Genomic DNA, 21,040 nt, shown 5'->3' with positions numbered 1-21,040 from the left:
ATGACCAGAGGGCACATCCGCAAGAATTCTTCAGCAACACCTGTGCGCTCCATCTGCTGTAAGGCAAAATGGCCCACATCACTCTGTCGAAGGAGCTAGAGGCCCATCTCAAGGCCAAAAAATAAAGATAAGAATAGGGGAGCCATACAAAATGTAAAAATGAACCTTTTAGGAACTTCCATGGCCTTTATAGCTCTCAACCCGATTGAGTTTCTTTCCACTGAGATCAATCAGATTGGGGCTGTAAATAGTGCAATGCCCTGAGGAAACTTGGGTACTCTCCCATATATATCCCTTTGATATGGGCAGAAGATCACCCATGGTTCTCCCCATCAGAATTCAGAAGGCCAGTCTAAATGGGGTGGAATCCTAATTAGAACTAGATTCCCACTCCTCCCCACTATAACTTGGGCTCGGTTTGAGTTTCTGTTTGAGTTCTGCAGAAGAGTCATATCGATTCGAACCATTAACTCTGTTTCCTTCTCTATAGATACTGCCGGACTTGATGAGTATTTCCAACTCTTTCCATTTTTATTTTATATTATAAATTGGGTTCTCCTCCTGTCTGAACCTATGAATTTTGGGGCCAAAATTCACAATCTAATAGGAATCGTTGCTTGATTTTTGCATTTCAGAACAAAAACATGCAATTTGGAAAAAGTGCTGTTAAGCATAAGCACCAGAAAATATATTAAAGCCCAGAACACGTCTTGAGAATAACAATAGCATTGCTATATTGGGAGTATATCACACTTACGCATAGAGCCTGGGATTGTTGCAGTGAAAGTGTCCGACCAGCTGCTCCAGTATCCTCTGTATGTGACTCCATTGGGTTTAGCTCTGAGTTGCATATAATATGTTTTACTGTGGGGAAGATCCAACACCTCACTGTGCAATGGCTTCTGGATAAGTAGTGTCTAGAAAGGAATACCAGGAAATTCTAAGCATGGTTCCAGGCAGCCTTTGTTTTCACTGTCTATATTGGCCATCAGAATGACAGTGACCAACTGAGATAGCACAAAAGCACTAATACTTTCTAGTTTTTGGAATATTTGTCTTGGTATTATTTCAGCCACGTGGTGTCAGCTCATATCATCTTAACCATTGCACTGTGAACTCACATACGCTCAATGCTGCTGTCAATCTTCATCTTCTTCAGGCATAATGGAAGAGCCATTTAAAAAAAAATATATACTTTATTCATAAAATATCTGGAAGAACATTACAAAACATTTCAACATAATGGAAGAGCTGTTGACTTAAGTCATTCTTTATTTAGTGCGGTGTTATCCAATAGAAATTGCTGAGTAATTGCTGGTGTGGCCATGATGACATCACTTCAGCCACGTGCACTCATTTTAGTAGAAAAATTTTTCCATGATCTCATACATTAAGGTAAAGTACTTCACCTGTGTGGATTTACTTAACAAACACTGATCACAATTCAAAACCAAACAGGTAACACATTCACAACAATTAAAACACATTTGCATGAGGGGAGGCAATGACATAGTGGTATTGTTGCTGGCCTAGTAATCCAGAGACCCAGGGTAATGCTCTAGGAACCTGGGTTCAAATCCCACCACAGCAGATGGTGGCATTTGAATTCAATACAAATTTGGAATTAAAAGTGATTGTTGTAAAAACTCATCTGGTTCACTAATGTCCTTTAGGGAAGGAAATCTGTTGTCCTTACCTTGTCTAGCCTACATGTGACTCCAAACCAACAGCAATGTGGTTGACTCTTGTCTTGAGCAAGGGCAATTAGGGATGGGCAATAAATGCTGGCCTGGCCAGTGATGCCCACATCCCATGAATGAATAAAAAAACTCTACTTATCATTTTAACAGCAAACACAAAAAGGTTAAAGTTCACATGCAAATATGAATTTTGAGTTGATATGCCTAACATGTCAAAAATTACTCAATTTTTAATTTAGTAATCAGAAATGCAGTTAGCCACATTTGTTTACCAATTTGCCACATGTGGCTCCTAACTGGAGGAGTATTGGGAAACTCTGTTTTGGTGTCAAGGATGCTGAAGGTGAGCACGTTCTTCCTCAAAAATAATCAAGAATTACAGGATTACAATATCTTCTTCACATGAAGTAAATGTGATGTAGACTCACATCATCTGTCACAGGGAGTAAGTACATGCTGCAGCAGCTTCCTTCAGTGGAATAGGTTTGAGCAGAATGCTATGAATCTTCCCAAAACCTGACAAAAATGATCCCTTTGTATCATATATGAAAAGAATAAATAGGCACAGACCCACAACACTGTGCTGTGAAACAACATGTTTCACTGCATTTCAGTGACAACCTTGTACCTGTTGCTTTTTCTGCCTAACTAATTTTGAATCATGGCATCAATTTTAATATTAATTATACGTTTTACCTTGTATGAAAATCTTAGTGGTAATGGAAAATTTGTGATTGGAAGTGTCCTTTGGGGAACTATATTTCCAGCAGTGAGCCATTTTTAAATGGACAGAATTGTAGCCCTAACTTTGACCTGTGCTCCCTTTTGAGTGCATTCTGTCACTTCGACCATTACATTGCTGAAATTGCGCTGTAAATCTTTATTAAATGCCTTGCAACTCTCATACACTAATTTAGCTGCGTACTCAAAGAATTCTAGTAAATTTCTGGGGTGGACATGATGACTTCCCACTTTGGTTGCCTTTGACAGCGTGGTAAAATTCATTGGACATCTTCTGCATTATTGATTTAACTTGGTTTGCTATCATTCTCTGACTCATGTTATAAGTCCAGATTACATCAACTATTCCCTAATCTTCAGAAGCCTCTAAATATATTAACCGACTTACCAGTCCCTTCCATTTACTGTTCATAATGCTTTGTTCACATGGTCACAAGTCAGTCTCAGTCTCAGGCTTGTCCACACAGTCATTACGCCATGGGAAATGCTTCAAAATGGACAAAGACATGGGGCTGAATTTTCTGTTTGGCGGGGGGGGCATGGAGCGGGAGTGGGCACGGACTCCTGAGTACAGCGGGAGTGGGCGGGCAGTGGCGGGAGTACATTGTCCGTAGGGTCCAATGGCGACCCGGTGGCCTGTATATCGGAAGCGCTGGCAGCCTTTGCAAGACTGCTCACAATGTCAAGTGGAAGGGCTCACCAGAGGGCTTCTAGTGAGCAGGCCAGTCCGGAGGGTAGGCCAGCAGAGCAGGCGAGGCTGGAGGGTAGGGCAGCGGGACAGCCAGGCTGGAGGGTAGGGCGGGGGGGCCAGTGTGCCCCTCGTTTCCTGGGTGACTGCTTTGCTGCCCTCCTCGAGGAAGTGGCAGCACGGCGGGAGGTGCTGGTTTCCCAGGATGGGAAGAGAAGGCCCCCCCATATGACGAAACTGTCTGGGAGGAGGTGGCGGAGGTGGTGAGCTCCCGTGGCGTGGTGCAGCGCACCTGGATCCAGTGTCGCAAACACTTCACCGACTTGTTGCACTCTGGCAGGATGAGTACCGTGTCGGGATTACACTCCCTGCCCTGGAGACCGCTTCCATTCCTTGGCTGTGCTTTGGCCTCAGTGTCGGGGGGCCCAGATGCTGGCTGGAAAATTCCTGTTGGCGTTTGGCGATTGAGCTTAGTAGGCCCTTTAATGGCATTGATAAGCTACCTGCAGCTTGCAGGTGGGTAGCCATCACGCCACCCCCCCACCCACACCTCCCCACCCGCCAATCCTCCTGGGTCAAAAATGGCCCAAAGCCATTGTGGGAGACTGGCATGATGACTGGTGTGGGCCCATCCACCAACAGTCTTGCCTCCTTGGCCATTTAAAAATTCACACCACTGATCCACTCACCTTCCAGCCACTGCCATTTTCCTCAGAGTATCTGATCTGATAAATCATTTGTCCCAGCAGCTTCCTGATTGGTGGCTCCCAAAAGAGACGTAGTTTCCCACCAGCTGTGCTGACATCAATCTTCACGATTCTCGGGGGATCGGGACGAACTACGAGGTTTAAATAACAGGAAACAAATACATATTGGTTTTATTATATTATCAGCAAAGGAAACTGTTTCGAGGAACCCCATTCAAATTTACCTTAGCTACTGTCTATGCTTAAAGACAGCACCCACCTCGTAAGAAAGGGACCACCTTCTACATGTTCCTTCGCACAATATTAATCACTAATTTTAACACAGGAAATCTAGGCAGCTCTTTAAATTTGATAGAGAGATTGTTTCTAAGTTTCTCTATGTTTCTAAATGTTGGAAGTGATCTGGAAACTGGATGGTGTTTAGTGTGTGTGGTGTGTAGGTGTTGGCAGATGAAGAGAACAACTGGACAACAGGGAATATAAAGGTGAGAAATATTACACATAAGTGGGAAAAGCCACAGGTAACACGCTTTGAGCCCTGAGCTGTGAAGGAATTGCAAATGTTCAAAGGTTAGAGATTGAAACACGGTTAAGCTGCTGGTGGCTGCAAAATGGAAGGCCAGCATAAAAGAACAAGAGAACACAAATGGTCTGGATAGCAATTGAGACAATCAAGAAACAGCAGGAGCCAGAGGAACAGATCAAAGTCGAGGAAAGAGTGAAGAGCAATAAGGATACGATTAAAGCCAAGAAGCAGATAAATCAGGTGAGTGGGGTAAAACCTCTTGTTCTTGTTTGTCCTTTGAGGCAAAGATGATCATGTTCATCATCTGGGGTGTTTGGTAGGGGTCCAGTGGGTATGGAGGTGACTGCTAAGGCTGTTCTGTGCCCGGAAGGTTCCGCTGAAAATAGGACAGGATATATCAAATGATTGAGTTTTGGATGAGTTCCTGACTCAGGAGTTCCTCACCTTGCATTTTCTCTCTGCCTCTAATAGGGGGTTGCACTGTTGGTTGTGCCAGGTGCAGTGATCCTAGGCGAGCTTCATCCAGGACTCAAAGTCAATATCAAAAATCTTAAGTGAAGCCTTCAGAGTGTCCGTGTAGCCTGCCTTTTACCGCCTTGAGAGCACACCCCCAACCCAAGCTCTCCATAGAAGATTTGCTTTGGTAAGCGAGTGTCAAGCATTCTGGCTACATGACCAGCCTATCTCAGTTGTGACTGTCTCAATTTGGTGTGGAGGCCTGGTATGTCAGCTCAGGTGGGCACCTCAGTTTCTGGTATTCTGTCCTACCATCTGATCTTCAGAAGGTTTATGCTGGTGAATGGCTAGTTCTGTGATGGAGTCACCATTTTCCTCCTTCCCCTCCTTCGATTTGTCCTCAGACAATACGTGCTCTGCACCTTATTCCTCCTGTGGCTCCAACCCTCACTGCTGTGCAATGTTGTGCAGAGCGCACCAGACCATGACCATTTTGGAGAACCCTGCTGTGAGTGTTAAAGGACGCTTGCAGATCTATCTGAGCATCTGAAGTGCAAATTGGTATTATTCTAGTAAATCTCTTCTGCACCCTTGCTAAGGCCTTGACATTCTTCCTGAACTGTGATGCCCAGAAGTGGATGTAGTACTCTAGCTGAGGCTTAACCATTCTATTATAAAGGTTTAGCAAAACTTCCTTGCTCTTGTACTCACTGTGTGGCAGTGGGGGAGGGGGTGAGGGGGTGGAGGGGTGGGGGGGGGGGGGGGTGGGTGGGGGGGGTTAGTGGGGGTTGGCATTTTATCCGGGAAGCACTGTTGCTGATGGTGAAACTAGAAGAGGACGCCAGTGAAAATGGTTGATCGTCTTGACATGGCACTGGTACATAGTCCAAGTGTAGTGCAGAATGGGCAGGCCTTTTACTCTAAAGACTTGCAGTTTGGCAGGGCTAAAAAGTAGAGAGCACATGAAAGACTGAGAGTGTTAGTAGTGCAAGGAGTGGTATTGATGGAGACATATAAGGGCCGATTCTGAGCTCACAGCCAGAGCCAGGTTATTAGGGATGCATCATAGGACATCAGCTCAAGGCTGCACTTGCAATTTGTCACATTGCTAAATTTTAAAAGTGCGATGTCTCACAATACTAAGAGGCAATTAGAATATACTCACTCAGCAAAAATAATCGCCTTGAAAATCTGCATCTGCATTTGGCGGATTTGAGGCTCATTCAGAGCGTGTGGAGACATGTGGTGGAAATTTGAACCATGCTCTGTTTTACTGAGTCTCTGCCTTGTTTAAGCTAAGTGCCTTCTTTCTTGCAGCCTGACATCATAAATGGATGTAGGATTGACAGGATGGTATCAACCACTGGCAATACTGTTCATCCCACCTTCAGAGCACCCAACTAATGAAAGTCTGAGTTAGCCACTGTGGAATTGGCCTTCCAAGAAAGGGGCCACCAAACTCTTCTGCCTATGCCTCAAATGAAGTTTTACATACCTCTGAAACCTTCTCCCATTTATCAGGCAATTATTAATGTGGGAGCTCAGTAACTAATTACAGATTGCCTAACCCTTAGAAATCCAATGTGGTTCAGTTGGTAGTGCTCCTACATCTGAATCAGAAGTTTGTGGGTTTAAGTCTCACTCCAGGTACTTAAGTACAAAAAAATCTAGACTGACAGGTCAATACAGTCCTGAGGGAGTTTTGGATCGTTGGAGGTGACAACAATCCCATCTGCATTCTCAGGTGGATGTAAAAGATCTTATGGCACTATGAGAAGAACACGTGTTCTCTCTGGTGTCCTGGCCAATATTTACTCTAAAATAAATTATAATTCATTTCATTGCTGTTTGTGCGAGCTTGCCGTGTACAGGTTGGCACCTGTGTTTTCAAGGACAATGACTAAAATTCAAAAGTGTTTTGTTGGCTGTAAAGTGCTTTGGAACGCCCTGCATTTTGTGAAAGTGCATAAATTAAATACTTTTATGTTTTATAGATCTAAGTGCGCACCCACTCTCTTTAATTGGTGTTTGTGTGTGCTGGAAAGAGGGAGAGATGGTTACCACAACAGAGACATCACAAGACTGTAGTAATTATGTGCACTGTAGACAGGCGTGGTCTATGTAATGTGATGTTACAGTATTCATGGTAACTAATCCTGTCTCACTTACCAACATTTTCAATCCTGAAAGGCTTTTTATAAAACGTCTGTGTGTGATGTGGATAGGATGCGTTAATGATAATGACAGTCTTGTTCACTTCCGATGTTGCAATCATGCAATGGTAGGCAATGGCATCATCTGCAGTAGTGTTTATTTGATTGCTGCATTTTTTCCACTCCACCTTTCTGACAGAAAAATCAATGGCTTGGTAAATTAACTGCAGCAAAATACAAACCAGAAAATGATTAGATGCCTGCTCATAAATCTTTGACAAAAGTAGTGATTCGTCACTTACACTGCTCTACCTTCTTCCCTCTTTTTTTGGTTCAAGCTGCCAAAGCATAGCAATAGAAGATGTTGCAAACTGCATACAACGTCAAAGAACCAATCGAGCAAAACTCAGCCTATTAACTAGGAGGAAAGCCAAGGAGAGAGTAGCCCATTTCTATAATGCACTATTTTATACTTCTCAAATCTACTCATAGCATTTCAATATATCATGTAAATCATTACAGCAGTCTCCACACTCCTCTCCAGATTGGAAATCAGCATGAGTTGAGCCTCAGTTTCAAGGCTGTATTTTCAGCCCGTCACTTATACTTGCTACTGACCACAAGGAGGTGCTGTCGATTCATCCTATTACTCTCCAAGAAAAAGCTGTGTTAGCAGTATTATTAATGATAGAGAGCTCGTTGTTGTTTTTAATATTCAGTTGGACATTTGCACCATTTTCCTTGTTGTTGACCACAAAGCGTCTCTTCACATATCCATACAAACCTGATTCGCTGCTCAAATAGAAAATATTTTCACCAGATGCTCTATTTGTAAAAATGAGGCTCCCTTTTCAAACACATGGGCCGGGATATTTCAGTCGGCTTGCGGGGGGTGGGCCCCACACGCCAGCGCGTAAAATGATGTCATCGCGCTGTCTCACAACGTTTTGTTCGGCAGGCGCGTGCCAGAGCTGGCTGCGCGCCCGCCAATAATTAAAAGGCCTATTAAGGCTATAAACGAAGTAATTAATGTCAAGTTTACACTGCCTGTCCAACCTCACGTTGGCGGACAGGCAGACGAAAAGGTCTTTACATTTGTTAGGAAACCTCATCCACGAGCGGGATGATGTTTCCTAAAGCTTTTATGAATTAAATAAAAGGTTTCCCTGAAAAATAAAAACATGTCCCATCTCATGTGACACAGTCACGTGAGGGGACGTTTCATTCAATTTTTATTGATTTTATTTATTGTTTTCGTGCTCTGTGCCTCAGGGAGATTGAGGCGCTCTATCGCGTGCATGTGCGAAAGAGCGCTGGCCCAGACTCTCCGTCCTTCCACTCCCCTGCCCCAGCACAGGCAGCGCTGAGTGTTACCGCTCGTGTATTACGCTGGGCAAGCCTTAATTGGCCCTCCCGCGTAACATGGCGGCGCGGAGCCGATTGCGGGCAGCGGTCAGCTCCACGACCGCCCCCGGACACTCCCGCCGAGCCCGCCCAACACGGGAAAAATTCAGGCCATGAGGACTCCACTTGGAGACCTTCCTTGCCATTCCGTAACAGCAGGATAGGTCTACGGGGAACTAATTACATTGAAGTACATTTTTAACCTGGGGCACATAGTGCCAGCTTTAGAATACATGATGGGGGCAAAGAGAGACGGATTTACTGTTGGAAATCAGACCAGTTTCCTGCAACAGATGGTTAAAATGTTTAATTCTAGCAACCTTTTTAATTTGAAGGTATTCGAAATGCCTGCTTCTAAACTTTTTTCCCACTGGAGGACAGTGTTTGGTTTCCAAGACCTGCTGTCTTGTAATGAACTCAAAAGATCAAGGTATGTTCAGACCGGAGCACGGTCAGTTGAGCTTATCAGATCAGCGTTGGCGTCCATTTTAGACTAGACAACCCAGGAAACCACAAGAACACCTATTGACTCATAGGTGACGTTCCCATGTTCTCACTAGGATAAGTGTCATTTGCTTTTCTTCTGAAACATTTGATCATCTAGACTTTTGTATAATGGAGCCTCAATCCTGTCCTTAAAGAAATGTTCATTCATCTCTTTTACTACTATATAAATAACTATACCTAAGTTTTTTTTTTTACAAACGATAGTGGATTCCCAGTTACCTATTATTCAAAGATGGTATATATGTTGAGATGCTTTTGAGGTGTATCATGAATGCCAAAAAGTCTTCAATTGTTTCCACTTTTGCTTTTAACCCAAACAGCTTCTATAGTTGCTTGTATTTGATATAAGTTCCAGTTTCATTCATTTGCATAATGCTGAATCAACATCCCACTTCCTCTAACAAAAAAGCAAAATACTATGGATGTGGAGAATCTGAAATACAAATAGAAAATGCTGGAAATGCTCAACAGGTCAGGCAACATCTGGGGAGAGAGAAACAGAGTTAACCTTTCAGAATGATGACCTTTCATCAGAATGAAACGCTATTTCTCTTTCCACAGATGCTGCCTGCCCTGCTGAGTATTTTCAGCATTTTCTGTTTTTATCCCACTTACTCTACCTTTTTGATCCTAAGTGCCCCAATTTTGTTCATGGATCATGAGGAGCTCAGGTGGTGCCCTAAACTAGGCCATAGATTTTGGTAAAGTGGGTTCTATAAGTACTTCCATCCCTATCACTGCCCTGCAGCCTCTCCTCCAACCCCAGCCCCACTCCACTCCAGTAACCTAGGAAATGTCTGTCTTCCCCGCCTAAGGATCCTGAATATCAATGTTTACACAACAGAATTACCTTGTCTGATAGTACAAACTATAGAGAGCACCAGACTCCGTTTTATTCACCTTCCATTGGCAGGTTATGATTTGTAGGTCAGAGGTTGAACAGCGTAAATTTATTTCATCTGAAAACAAAAGAGAGGCTTTCAGTCAACGAATAGGCAAAAGACAGGATGCAACAAGAATATGAGACTCGTTTGTTAGTTTAAAAAATATTACATTTTACACTGGAAGAAAATTTCTGTTAGAAAGACATGGATTTTGTAATTATTTATGGGGTGTTACAGGGCCTGTATTTCTTCTTTGAAAATACTGTAGTTGTTATATATTGTTGTATTATCTGTAAATAACAGTAAAAAGCTAGGAACTAATTAGCTAGGAACTAATTTTTATGTGTAAGTGTTCCAGCGGGTCACATTTCAAGGCTGTACTGGGACTCATGTGAAGTATAACAGAACCAGTTCAATCCGGTCCTTCTTTGTAGCAGACAGCATGGCAAAATTAAACATAAAGAGTTTCTGGTCTTTCCAACTTTAAAGTGTGCTTATTAACAACATATGGAAGCCAAAAGGCAACAAGAACACATAGCAGTAGGTGTTCCGAGCAAGCCCTTGCTCCTTTTTTATATACTTGTGCTGTACATAAGACGGACTGAAAAGAGTTAACACAGTGATTTGCTTTTAAGTCACCTGAAGAATAGGGAGTTACAGCTGATACTGTTTCTGACCAGGGGCTCCAGAACCCATCAAATGAAATGCCATCGGGCTTGGTGCGCAAACGAACCATATACCTAATTCCAGCCTTTAGGTCCTGAAGGTCATGTTGCTGTTTGGTATTGACAGTCTGTCTCTGAAAGAAGAGATTGGTTGGTTATTAACATAGCACTTAAGAAAGAGGGTAGCCTGTGGGACTAGGGTTTTAAATCCAGTCCACATGCAATAGGATTAGGTGTCTTTTCTCCCGTGGAAATTAGGGGGTAATACAAATCAGGTCTTACAACACTCTTTGTTCAACAGTAGCACCAGGGTTGTGCGATGTGTCGTGGTTTCAGGGAGTCGGATTTTAATTCACCAATCAGAACATTGTGCAAATGTGAATATTTCACATGGTTCGTTTCTGTATATGCAGAACCGCATTTGTGTGCTTCTAATTATGTAGGTGCTATATTTTATTTGTCCTGCACTCCAAACTTTAGACCATCCACACAGTACGAGGCTGAAATTGGACTCTGCTGAATAATCCAAAAGAGACAATTGATTTTTCAACTCAAACAATATGGCAAAAGAACAGGCTCTGATTTAAAATCAGTAAGCGCTGTGAAGAAGCTTTGTGAGGTGCAAGAGTGGTGGAGAGAAACCAGAAACCTTATTAAAAGGGTCAGAGGAGGAATTGATTATCTTATAAATATAGAAAACGAGACAATGACCAGCTTGAAATCTCATTTTTAAGGGGTTTGTGGACCCAGTTACCAGGAGATGCTTCATTGCTTTACCAAAGAGCTGGCACAAGCATGATAGGCTGAATGGCCTCCCTCCGTGCTGTATGCTTCTATGATTTTAGTTAAGAGATGCTAGTGAAGGTAAGTGATTGTATCTTGGAGCTTTCCTGGTTACATGAAGCTCGCAGCCATAGGGGAAGTTTTATGACGCGATTGTTAACATTATTGCTGCCTTTGGATTCACCTTATTGTTAATGTACCAAAGAAAATATCTGGACCTCGGCATGTCGCACATTGCAATCAGGAAATACTTTTCTTATCATGGGATCTACTCACCTTTTCCGAGGCTTGGCCAGATTTATCCCTCCAGTAGCTAATTTCATATATTAGAAATTCGTTAATATCCGGATTTCTTGGTGGGACCCAGCTAATCCGGAGCTGGTGTGGATTTCCATTTAAATACACTGTCAGGTTAGAAGGTGGGTCTAGAAGAACTGGGTGAAGAGATGCAAGGAGAGTACTTAAAAAAATTATCATATTTTAATCAGTTAATAATTTTGTTTTTGCAGGAAGGTATCTGAGAATTGCTGCACCTGTCATTGTGGAGATGTTCTTTTCCAAGCTTTCAGCCTTTTCTATGCCGAGCATTGTTGGGAATCTAAGTTTTGTAAAACCATGCCCCCTTTATGTCAAGACTAAGACATGAATCAAACACTTGCAGCTTATTAGAAGTTAAATGTTAGGCACCCAAGAGCAAGGTTACAAAAGATGCTGTGCTGCAGAAGATGCACACATTATGCACATTAGTGGGGAGGCTATGGCGTAGTGGTATTGTTGCTGGACTAAAAATCCAGAGACCCAGGATAATGCTCTAGGAACCCAGGTTCGAATCCCGCCATGGCAGATTGGTGGAACTTGAATTCAATAAAAATCTGGAATTAAAAGTGTAATGATGACCACGAAACCATTGTTGATTGTTGTTAAAAACCCATCTGGTTCACTAATGCCCTTTAGAGAAGGAAATCTGCTGTCCTTGGCAGGCCTACATGTGACTCCAGACCCACAGCAATGTGGTTGACTCTGAAATGGCGTAGCAAGCCACTCAGTTGTATAAAACTGCTACAAAGCCTCAAAAGAGGAACAAAACTGAACAGACCACCTGGCATCAACCTAGGCACTGGAAACAACAATGGCAATCGCAGCCCTGTTGACCCTGCAAAGTCCTCCTTACTAACATCTGGGGGCTAGTGCCAAAATTGGGAGGGCTGTCTCACAGACTAGTCAAGCAACAACCTAATATAGTCATCCTCATGGAATTATATCTTACACATAATGTCCCAGGCACCACCATTACCATCCATCTCAGCCCCTCCGGAGGTTCGTAGCATCACACATGCCAGTCTTCAGCCAATTCGATTCACTCCACGCGATATCAAGGATCGGCTGAAGGCACTGGGTACTGCCCTATGTGTCCTGACAATATTCCGGCAATAGTACTGAAGACTTGTGGTCCAGAACTTGCTGCACCCCTAGCCAAGCTGTTCCAGTACAACTATAACACTGGCATCTACCCGGCAATGTGGAAAATTGTCCAGGTATGTCCTGTACATAAAAAACAGGACAAATCCAACCTGGCCAATCACCTCTCCATCATCAGTAAAGTAATGGAAGGGGTCATCAACAGTGCTATCAAGTCGCTCTTACTTAGCAATAACCTGCTCACCGAAGCCCAGTTCTGCCAGGGCCACACAGCTCCTGACATCATTACAGCTTTGGTTCAACATGGACAAAAGAGCTGAACTCCTGAGGTGAGGTGAGAGTGACTGCCCTTGACATCAAGGCCGCATTTGACCGAGTGTGGCATCAGGGAGCCCCAGCAAAACTGAAGTCAAAGAAAACTCTCTAATGGTTGGAGTCATACCTAGCACAAAGGAAGATGGTTGTGGTTGTTGGGGGTCAGTCACCTCGGCTCCAGGACATCACTGCATGATTTCCTCAGGGTGGTGTCCTCGGCCCAACCATCTTCAGCCACTTCATCAATGACATTCCTTCCGTCAGAAGTGGGGATGTTCACTGATGATTGCACAATGTTCGGCGCCATTCATGACTCCTCAGATACTGATGCAGCCCATGTCCAAATGCAGCAAGATCTGGACAATTTCCAGGCTTCGGCTGATAAGTGGCAAGTAAAATGCGTGCCAGGCAATGATCATCTCCAACAAGAGAGAAGCTAACCATTAACCCTTGATTTTCAATAGCATTACCACCATTGAATCCCCCACTATCAACATCCTGGGGGTTGCCGTTGACTATAAACTGAACTGGACTAGCCATATAAATACTGTGGCTACAAGAGCAGTTCAGAGACAAGGAATCCTGCAGCAAAAAACTCACCTCCTGACTCCCCAAAGCCTATATACCATCTACAAGGCACAGGTCAGGAATGTGATGGAATACTCCCCATTTGCCTGTATGAGGGCAGCTCCCACAACACTCAAGAAGCTTGACACCGTCCAGGACAAAGCAGCCCGCTTGATTGGCACCACATCCACAAACATTCACTCCCTCCACCACCGACGCACAGTAGCAGCAGTGTGTACCATCTACAAGATGCACTGCAGGACTTCACCAAGGCTTTTTAGACAGTACCTTCCAAACCTATGACCACTACCATCTAAAGGACAAGGGCGGTAGATCGATAGGAACACCACCACCTGGAAGTTCCCCTCCAAGTCACTCACCATCCTGACTTGGAAATATATCGCCGTTCCTTAACTGTCGCTGGGTCAAAACCCTGGAACTCCATTCCTAACAGCACTGTGACTGTACCTACACCCCATGGACTGCAGAAGTTCAAGGAGGCAGCTCACTGCCACCTTCTCAAGGACAACTAGGGATGGGCAATAAATGCTGGTCCAGCCAGCGAAGTCCACATCTCGTGAATTGATAAAAAATTTGAGATCATCTCTTCAGATGTCTCTCTTCTCCATCTCCCAACCTCATATTGCAATTTCACTATTCTTATATCCTTCTAACTATAAATTATTTCACATGACCTTGATGACCTCCATAACACTCCCCAACTTCGCCCCTGTTTCAGCTCATCTGCTATTGAAACCCTTATTCATGTCTTTGTTACATCAAGACTTGACTATATATTCCAATGCATTTTTGCCTGGTCTCCCATTCGACCCTCTGTAAACTTGGGGTCATCCAGAATTCTGCTGCTCATGTCATTACTCACACCAAGTCCTGTTCACATATCAAACTCGCTGACTAACCTAACCCCCTCCAGCCCCATAACTCTCTGAGATATCTGCATTCACTTAATTATAGCATCCCTGATTTTAATTGCTTCTTCATTGGTAGCTGTGCCTTCAGATGCCCGGGCCCTAAGCTCTGGAATTTTCTCCCTAAAGCTCATCAACTTCTATCTCTCTTTCCTACTTTAAGGCACTCCTTAAAACCTATACCTTTGTCCAAGCTTTGGGTCATCTGCCTTAATGTCAGCTGATGCAGCTTGATGCTTGATTTTACTTCATCATTCTCCTGTGAAGCACCTTGTTAAAGGCACTATATAAATACAAGTTGTTGTTATTGACATAAGAGTGCCAATACCTGACAAAGCAGTCACATTAGTGTCAAGCTGTGTCCACTGAATGAAAGAAGATTAGCAGAAAGGCTGTCACTCACCGACTGAATCAATTGATACATGTCTGATTTTCGACACATTGGAAAACAATTCACTTAGTTCGATGACAAATGGCTGAAAGAGTAGAATGTCTTCTGCTGGGATAACACAAACGTGTCGTACTGTATTCCTGAGAACCATATATGAGGTTGTGTGACAAGATTTCTGGATTATTTGGCTGTAAGGGAAGAAGACATGTAACATGGCATCTTGAGGGTTTTATCAATTTACAGAAAGGTTAAAATTTTGCCTCTAGTGCATAGATGAGACCAGCTTTGTCCAGTTTCTGGTGGTAAACTCCTCTCCCGTATAGCTAACATTATCAGGACAAGAATTATCACTACATTTAATAGCACTCTATGTACTTGAGTACACAGCTATGAGTACACAGATACACTTGGCAGCACTCTGTGGAAGTAACTGATAATGTGTGATAGTGTAAAGTGGTTGACTTCACATCAGTGACCCACCGTACACCTCTCCTGATTTTTATTTCAATTGAAGTCATTTGCATTCATCTGTTTCACAGCATCACATAAAATTAAAGTTAACCCTATGGAGCATACTGTGAAATATTGAGCATACACCTGCACAGTAACCAGTAACCAGATTTTTCTCTGCCCTTCTTCCAAATATAACCCAAAATATTGCTGTAACATAAAGGAAAAATGAGCGCCGTGCTGGATTATTCCAATCAGGCCTGAGAGAAATTCAGGCACTGGGATCTTCATCCAAGTAAAGCTCATTTCCAATGTCTCCATCTCATTTGTCCCTGAACAATGCCAGGTGAGGAAAACTGACTCGAATATATGAATATTAACAAACTTGATAATACTGTGGGACAGATAAAATGACGACAGACATCTAATCTGCCGAAGCGCATGAAGCATTTAGGGGAGACGGCAACATTGTGGTAATGTCACTGGATTAGTAATCCGGAAGTCCAGACTAATGCTCTGGAGACATGGGTTCAACTTCCACCATGGCAGTTAGTGGAATTTGAATTCAACTAAATTTAAAAAAAATCTGGAATGTAAAGCTGGTCTCGGCAATGGAGACCATGAAACTATCATCGGTTGTCATTAAAAACCCATCTGGTTCACTAATGCCCTTTCAGGGAAGAAATTCTGCCATTCTTACCTGGTCTGGCCTACATGTGACTTCTGACCCACAGCAGAGCCGTTGACTCTGAAACGACCTAAGAAGCCACTCGGTTCAAGGGTGATTAGGCAGATTAGAGATGGGCAACGAATGCTGCACTTGCCAGTGGCACCCACATCCCATGAAACAATAAATTTTAAAAAAAGCTCCCGCATTCCGTCAAGAATGTGGCCTCAGGCCTACGATAAACTTGCATCTATAGACCTGGAGTACATAACTCACTTTGACAGGGGATTAGTGAATGTAGAGGCTCCGACTCTCAAGATAGACAATTTTTAATGGTCCAAATATGTGTTAAGCTGGATAATTTCTCTGAAGGTTCCCAATCACATTCTCAGTGGTACTACATGTGAGAGAACGCGTACCAAAGTGACTGTCAACCAGCAAAGTCTGGATGCCAAGCAAGATGCCACTAATCATATTTACAGGCATTGTTGTCGTTATCAAGCAACAGTAATGGCGCTGTGCCATCTGCTGTAAGGGTGCCTGACCACTACACAGGCTGGCACCCTTTCTGGTCAGCTGTGGCCTCAAGTTAGTCAGCAACTCACTCAGCAACTCTCTGTGCAAAGTAATTTTCTCAGCAACACAGTATACACGAATAGGCTAAAATTATGACGTACTCAGTGCTATAGAAGAACTTGTAGGTAGAATTTGTCTTCTCACTGTCATCCCAGAAACAGGTCAGGTCATCTAACGTACGAGTAAAACATTTCAGCTCTTCAGCTTGTGACTCTAATGATGCAGTGCCTGCAGGTAATACACGAAACATTACTCTTTCATTTTATTATCTGTAAATGACATTGTTCACTCAGTATGTAGAGGCATAGGAAATGTCAGGGTTAAGAAAAGGACATTTGTTCCATTGGAGCTCACCCTTCTAGGACACTGTAGGGTAATTTTAACCTAAATCATCTGTGGGGAAAAACAACAGGACTGGGGGCAACACTGGTTTTACACCCTGCCTAATTTTAATCTCCATTGAAGATGAAGAGAGCAATGTTAAATGGGGTGTAAAATCGGCATTCCACCTAATACCATGGATTTCCCACTCAGTGAGTTAGATTAAAATTACTAACCCTCCCACCGTATGGTAAAAATGCCCTTAGGATTTCTCCTGTTCCTGCCTTAAATTTGGTGGAAGATTGATGGGCACCCTAGATTGGGACCTGAACTGGCATTGCATAGGTATCATGGCTGATCAGGAAAATCCCCAAGGAAAGCTATGCCAATGGTGCCTAATCGCGTTTTGAGTAGTCACATTACTTTTCTCTTTGTTAACAAAATACAATGAGATGCCATGATGACAGAGTAATGTTCCAGAAGAAGGAGACCTATAGATGAATGTCCTTCTTTCATATTGGCAGAGTATTATGACCAGTTTTCATACCTTCCATTTTTGTCCTCTAATCCTTTTTCCTTGGTGTCCTTTGAAGTAATAATTCTGGGATTATGTTATCAATACAATTTAATGTTGGTCAAAATCTAACTAGTATCCTTCTGTGAAGAGAACCTACCTGGTCAGAACTATATATGACTCTGGTCTACATTAATATTTGAAGAAAATTCAGATGTTGCTGAATGCATCCAATTAAAATTGTACTACAATCTGTTGAAGATTATTAACCCATAAGATTTTAAATGATTTCAAGTAAGTCTTTTCATTATTAAAGGCATTAAACACGAGCAAAGAACAATTGTTAATAACAGTCTCACAGGAAATCTTTAAGCCCTCACATCCATTATTATAATGTTACCAAAGTGTTTTATTTGTTATTTCATGTTGAAGCACCTTACATAGCACATATTTATATTTACATGGCATTATACATTTGAGTTCACCCATGATTTAATAAGAACATAAGAAATAGGAGCAGGGGTAGATCATATAGCCCGTCAAATGCACTCTGCCATTCAATACAATATGGCTGCTTTTCAGATTCAATTGCACTTTCCTGCTCACTCCCCATATCTCTTGATTCCCTAAGGGACCAAAAATCTGCCGACTTCAACCTTAAATGTATTCAATGATGGAGCAACCACAACCCTCTGGGGTAGAGCATTCCAAAGATTCACAACCCTTTGAGTGAAGAAAATTCTCATGATCTCGGTGTTATATCATTGTTTCGTTATCCTGAGGCTGAGCCCCCATGTTTTAGATTCCCCAGCCAGGGGAAACAACCTCTCAGTATCCATCCTGTCAAGCCCCGTCATAACCTTGAATGTTTCAATGAGATCATCTCTCATCCTTCTAAACTCCAGAGAATATAAACCTAATTTACTCAGCATCTCATCATACATCAACAATCCTCTCATCCCAGGGACCGATCTAGTGAACATTCGCTGTACTGCCTCCAATGCAAGTATATCTTTCCTCAAATATGGAGACCAAAACTGTACACAGTGTTCCAGATGTGGCCTCACCAAAGCCCTGTACAATTGCAGCAAGGCTTCTTTATTTCTCTACTCTAATTCCCTTGCAATAAAGGCCAACATGCATTTGCCTTCCTAATTGCTTGCTGTACCTGCATGCTAGCTTTCTGCATTCCTTGTACGAGTGCACCCAAGTCCCTCTGAACATCAGCCTTTACAAGTTTCATGCCTTTTTAAAAAATGCTCTGTTTTTCTATTTTTATGACCAAGTGACGATCATCACATTATACTCCACCTTGTTGCCCACTCACTTAACCTGTCTATCTCTTTGCAGCCTCTTTGTGTCCTTCGCACAGCTTGCATTCCCACCCAGCTTTTTCTATTGCTTCAAATACAACCCGACTGATATTTTCGCTGCAAGCTATTCTGACTACCTTTTAAAGTGTGTTTCTGCTTAACACATATAAATGCCTTTTTTTGCACTTAATTTGTTATATGTAAGAAGTAAATACAATCTGGTATGACTTAAACCAGATCTCCTGATCACAGTTATTAAATACAAATAATAAATGTGGCTGTTTGCAGTGGTCTGAATAGACTCTTAGGGCTAAACATGTTTAAAGATCTGCTGTTAAGATGGCAGCCTCTACGGTTCCCTTAGTGCCCTCAAACATTTAAAAAGTTTAATATCCAACTTACCTCCCTGGAGGAAAGTCCAACTCTCCAAACCTGGCACAGAAGTAATGTTTAAATACATACACCCCCCAAATAGGAGCCACATGGTACAGCGAAACATTTTTCTCTGCAACACTAGAGGCATTCCTGACTCTCCGCTCTTGCTGTTGGACTGACTCAGAACAGAAGGCGCTTGCAAGTTGAAGTGGGAACAGGCACATCCTCAGGAAACCAACAAACCATGAAGTGGGTCTGCAATACAGAGAGGGTCCACACCCTCACTAAAACCACTCCAGATGTTCAGCGAACAGGACCAATGCTGATCACCCAGCAGTGAACGGTTCTGAAACCATTGCTCTACCAGATATGTGAAAGCAGCCGGATAAGAATTCTAGGACTTCGCTCTTTATCTGACAGGGACAGGTTACAGCCCTTAACTTTTCAGTCAGAGTTCCTAGAATAAGGGGACCCATATGCCAGAGAATTAGAGTCCTGACCCAAAATATCAGTGTGATTATGTTTGCATGAGCATCGGCAATGTGGAAGCAAACATTGGTGCAGTGGAGAAGTAAAATGAACGCATCTTATTTGGAATATTTGGTGATGATTTGATGGTTAGAGGGACACATGACCGTGGGTAATAGGGAGAACACGTAGATGGCATTGGAGGTGAGGGAGATGGCAATGCAGCGTGTTGGTGCCAGGTAAATGGAGAACAAGAAAGAAAGCTCTCATTTTAACTAAGTTTAGTCAATCAATCCCTGATTTATCAGTCTGCTTATCATCAGCTGGCTCACTGCTTATTTGTCCACCTTTCTTTCTCCTTCTTCCTCTCTGTGGGCAAGGGCCCAATCTCACCTTCCAGTCCTTCTGGCCACAGCATTTCTTCTGTTTTGATGGCAAAGTTGGTCACAACTTTCTCAGGGCAGAAGAATAAGAGCTTAACTACCCAGCTTTTAGAAACACTGCTTCAGTCTTACAATGCAATAATTTGGGTGCAGGAATAGGCCTCTTATTCTTTTTTTCAGTTTTTGTTTGGGGACTCCAGACAGGTGTCATTCTCCAGGTCAGTGAGGACCAGCCTGCATGCACTGGTTCATTCTTCCAGAGTTACAGCACTCACTAAAGTCTTGCGAGCCGAACCCTCTCCATCTTTTCCTTTCTTTCCATTGGTAAAATGACAAACCAGTTGACCCAAACGGGACTGTAGTAACCTGTTTGATGCAGCAGCATGGACAACTGGTTTACTAGGCAAATGTCAGAACTGAAATGAAACAGTTGCGAAAATGTTCAATGGGATGGTGATTTTAGTGACAATGGGTAAGATTGTCACTATACTGGGTATACTCTGCGAGTCAGACTTTAATGTGGGGCACAATTTATACCAGGCGCGGAGGTGTTCAAAATCATGAGCACGTTTGATAGAGTAAATGATGATGAATGGTTTCCAGTAGCAGTAAAGTGGTCAGCAAAGTAACCAGAGGCAACGTGAGGAGAAAAGAAATCTTTATGCAATGACTTGGAATTTGGAATGCACTGTCTGAAAGGCTGGTGGAAGCAGATTCAATAGTAACTTTCAAAATGGATTTAGATAAATACTCGAAGGGAAAGATGACAGGGCTATGAGGAAAGAGCAGGGGACTTGGACTACTTAGATTGCATGACAAAAGAGGTGGCGCACACATAATGGGCCAAATAGTCTCATTCTGTGCTGTAATTTTTCAATGATTCTATGATTCTAGGAACCAGATGAATGGTTCCCTTCTGAATATTAGTTGGTGAAACCAGGTTACCAGAGTCTTGGCTAAAGAATGTAATTCCTGGGCTGCCAATAGGTGAGTGCCCACACACCTGCCTTTCCCCCACCCTGAGGAATTTCTGTTCCTTCTCCAAATCTAAAATGGAAAGCCCCAGCTGTCAGCACTGTTGTAAGGTGTTGGGCGTAGCTCAATATGTCTTACTAAGGCATTCATAGCCTTAGGCAGT

The 21,040-nt window shown here is 42.9% G+C and overlaps 1 protein-coding gene across 1 annotated transcript in view; it reads right to left on the bottom strand.

Annotated features, from left to right (window-relative positions):
* mpl (MPL proto-oncogene, thrombopoietin receptor) overlaps window positions 1-19,418 on the bottom strand; it is a 29,552-nt gene extending 10,134 nt beyond the window's left edge. The window contains exons 1-9 of the mRNA XM_078560855.1: window positions 19,079-19,418; window positions 16,630-16,756; window positions 14,848-15,023; window positions 11,491-11,648; window positions 10,406-10,565; window positions 9,733-9,841; window positions 6,988-7,163; window positions 3,819-3,967; window positions 758-917 (exon numbers count right to left, since the gene is read on the bottom strand). Coding sequence (XP_078416981.1) covers window positions 758-917; window positions 3,819-3,967; window positions 6,988-7,163; window positions 9,733-9,841; window positions 10,406-10,565; window positions 11,491-11,648; window positions 14,848-15,023; window positions 16,630-16,756; window positions 19,079-19,199 — 1,336 coding nt within the window. The 5' untranslated portion in view covers window positions 19,200-19,418. The remainder of the gene's footprint in view (window positions 1-757; window positions 918-3,818; window positions 3,968-6,987; window positions 7,164-9,732; window positions 9,842-10,405; window positions 10,566-11,490; window positions 11,649-14,847; window positions 15,024-16,629; window positions 16,757-19,078) is intronic.
* Window positions 19,419-21,040: the final 1,622 nt, after the last annotated feature.

Source organism: Cetorhinus maximus, chromosome 17 (assembly GCF_964194155.1).
Source record: "Cetorhinus maximus chromosome 17, sCetMax3.hap1.1, whole genome shotgun sequence".
Taxonomy (NCBI): Eukaryota; Metazoa; Chordata; class Chondrichthyes; order Lamniformes; family Cetorhinidae; genus Cetorhinus; species Cetorhinus maximus.
Note: the sequence above shows the minus strand (reverse complement) of the source record. Positions and strands in the feature narration are given on the sequence as shown.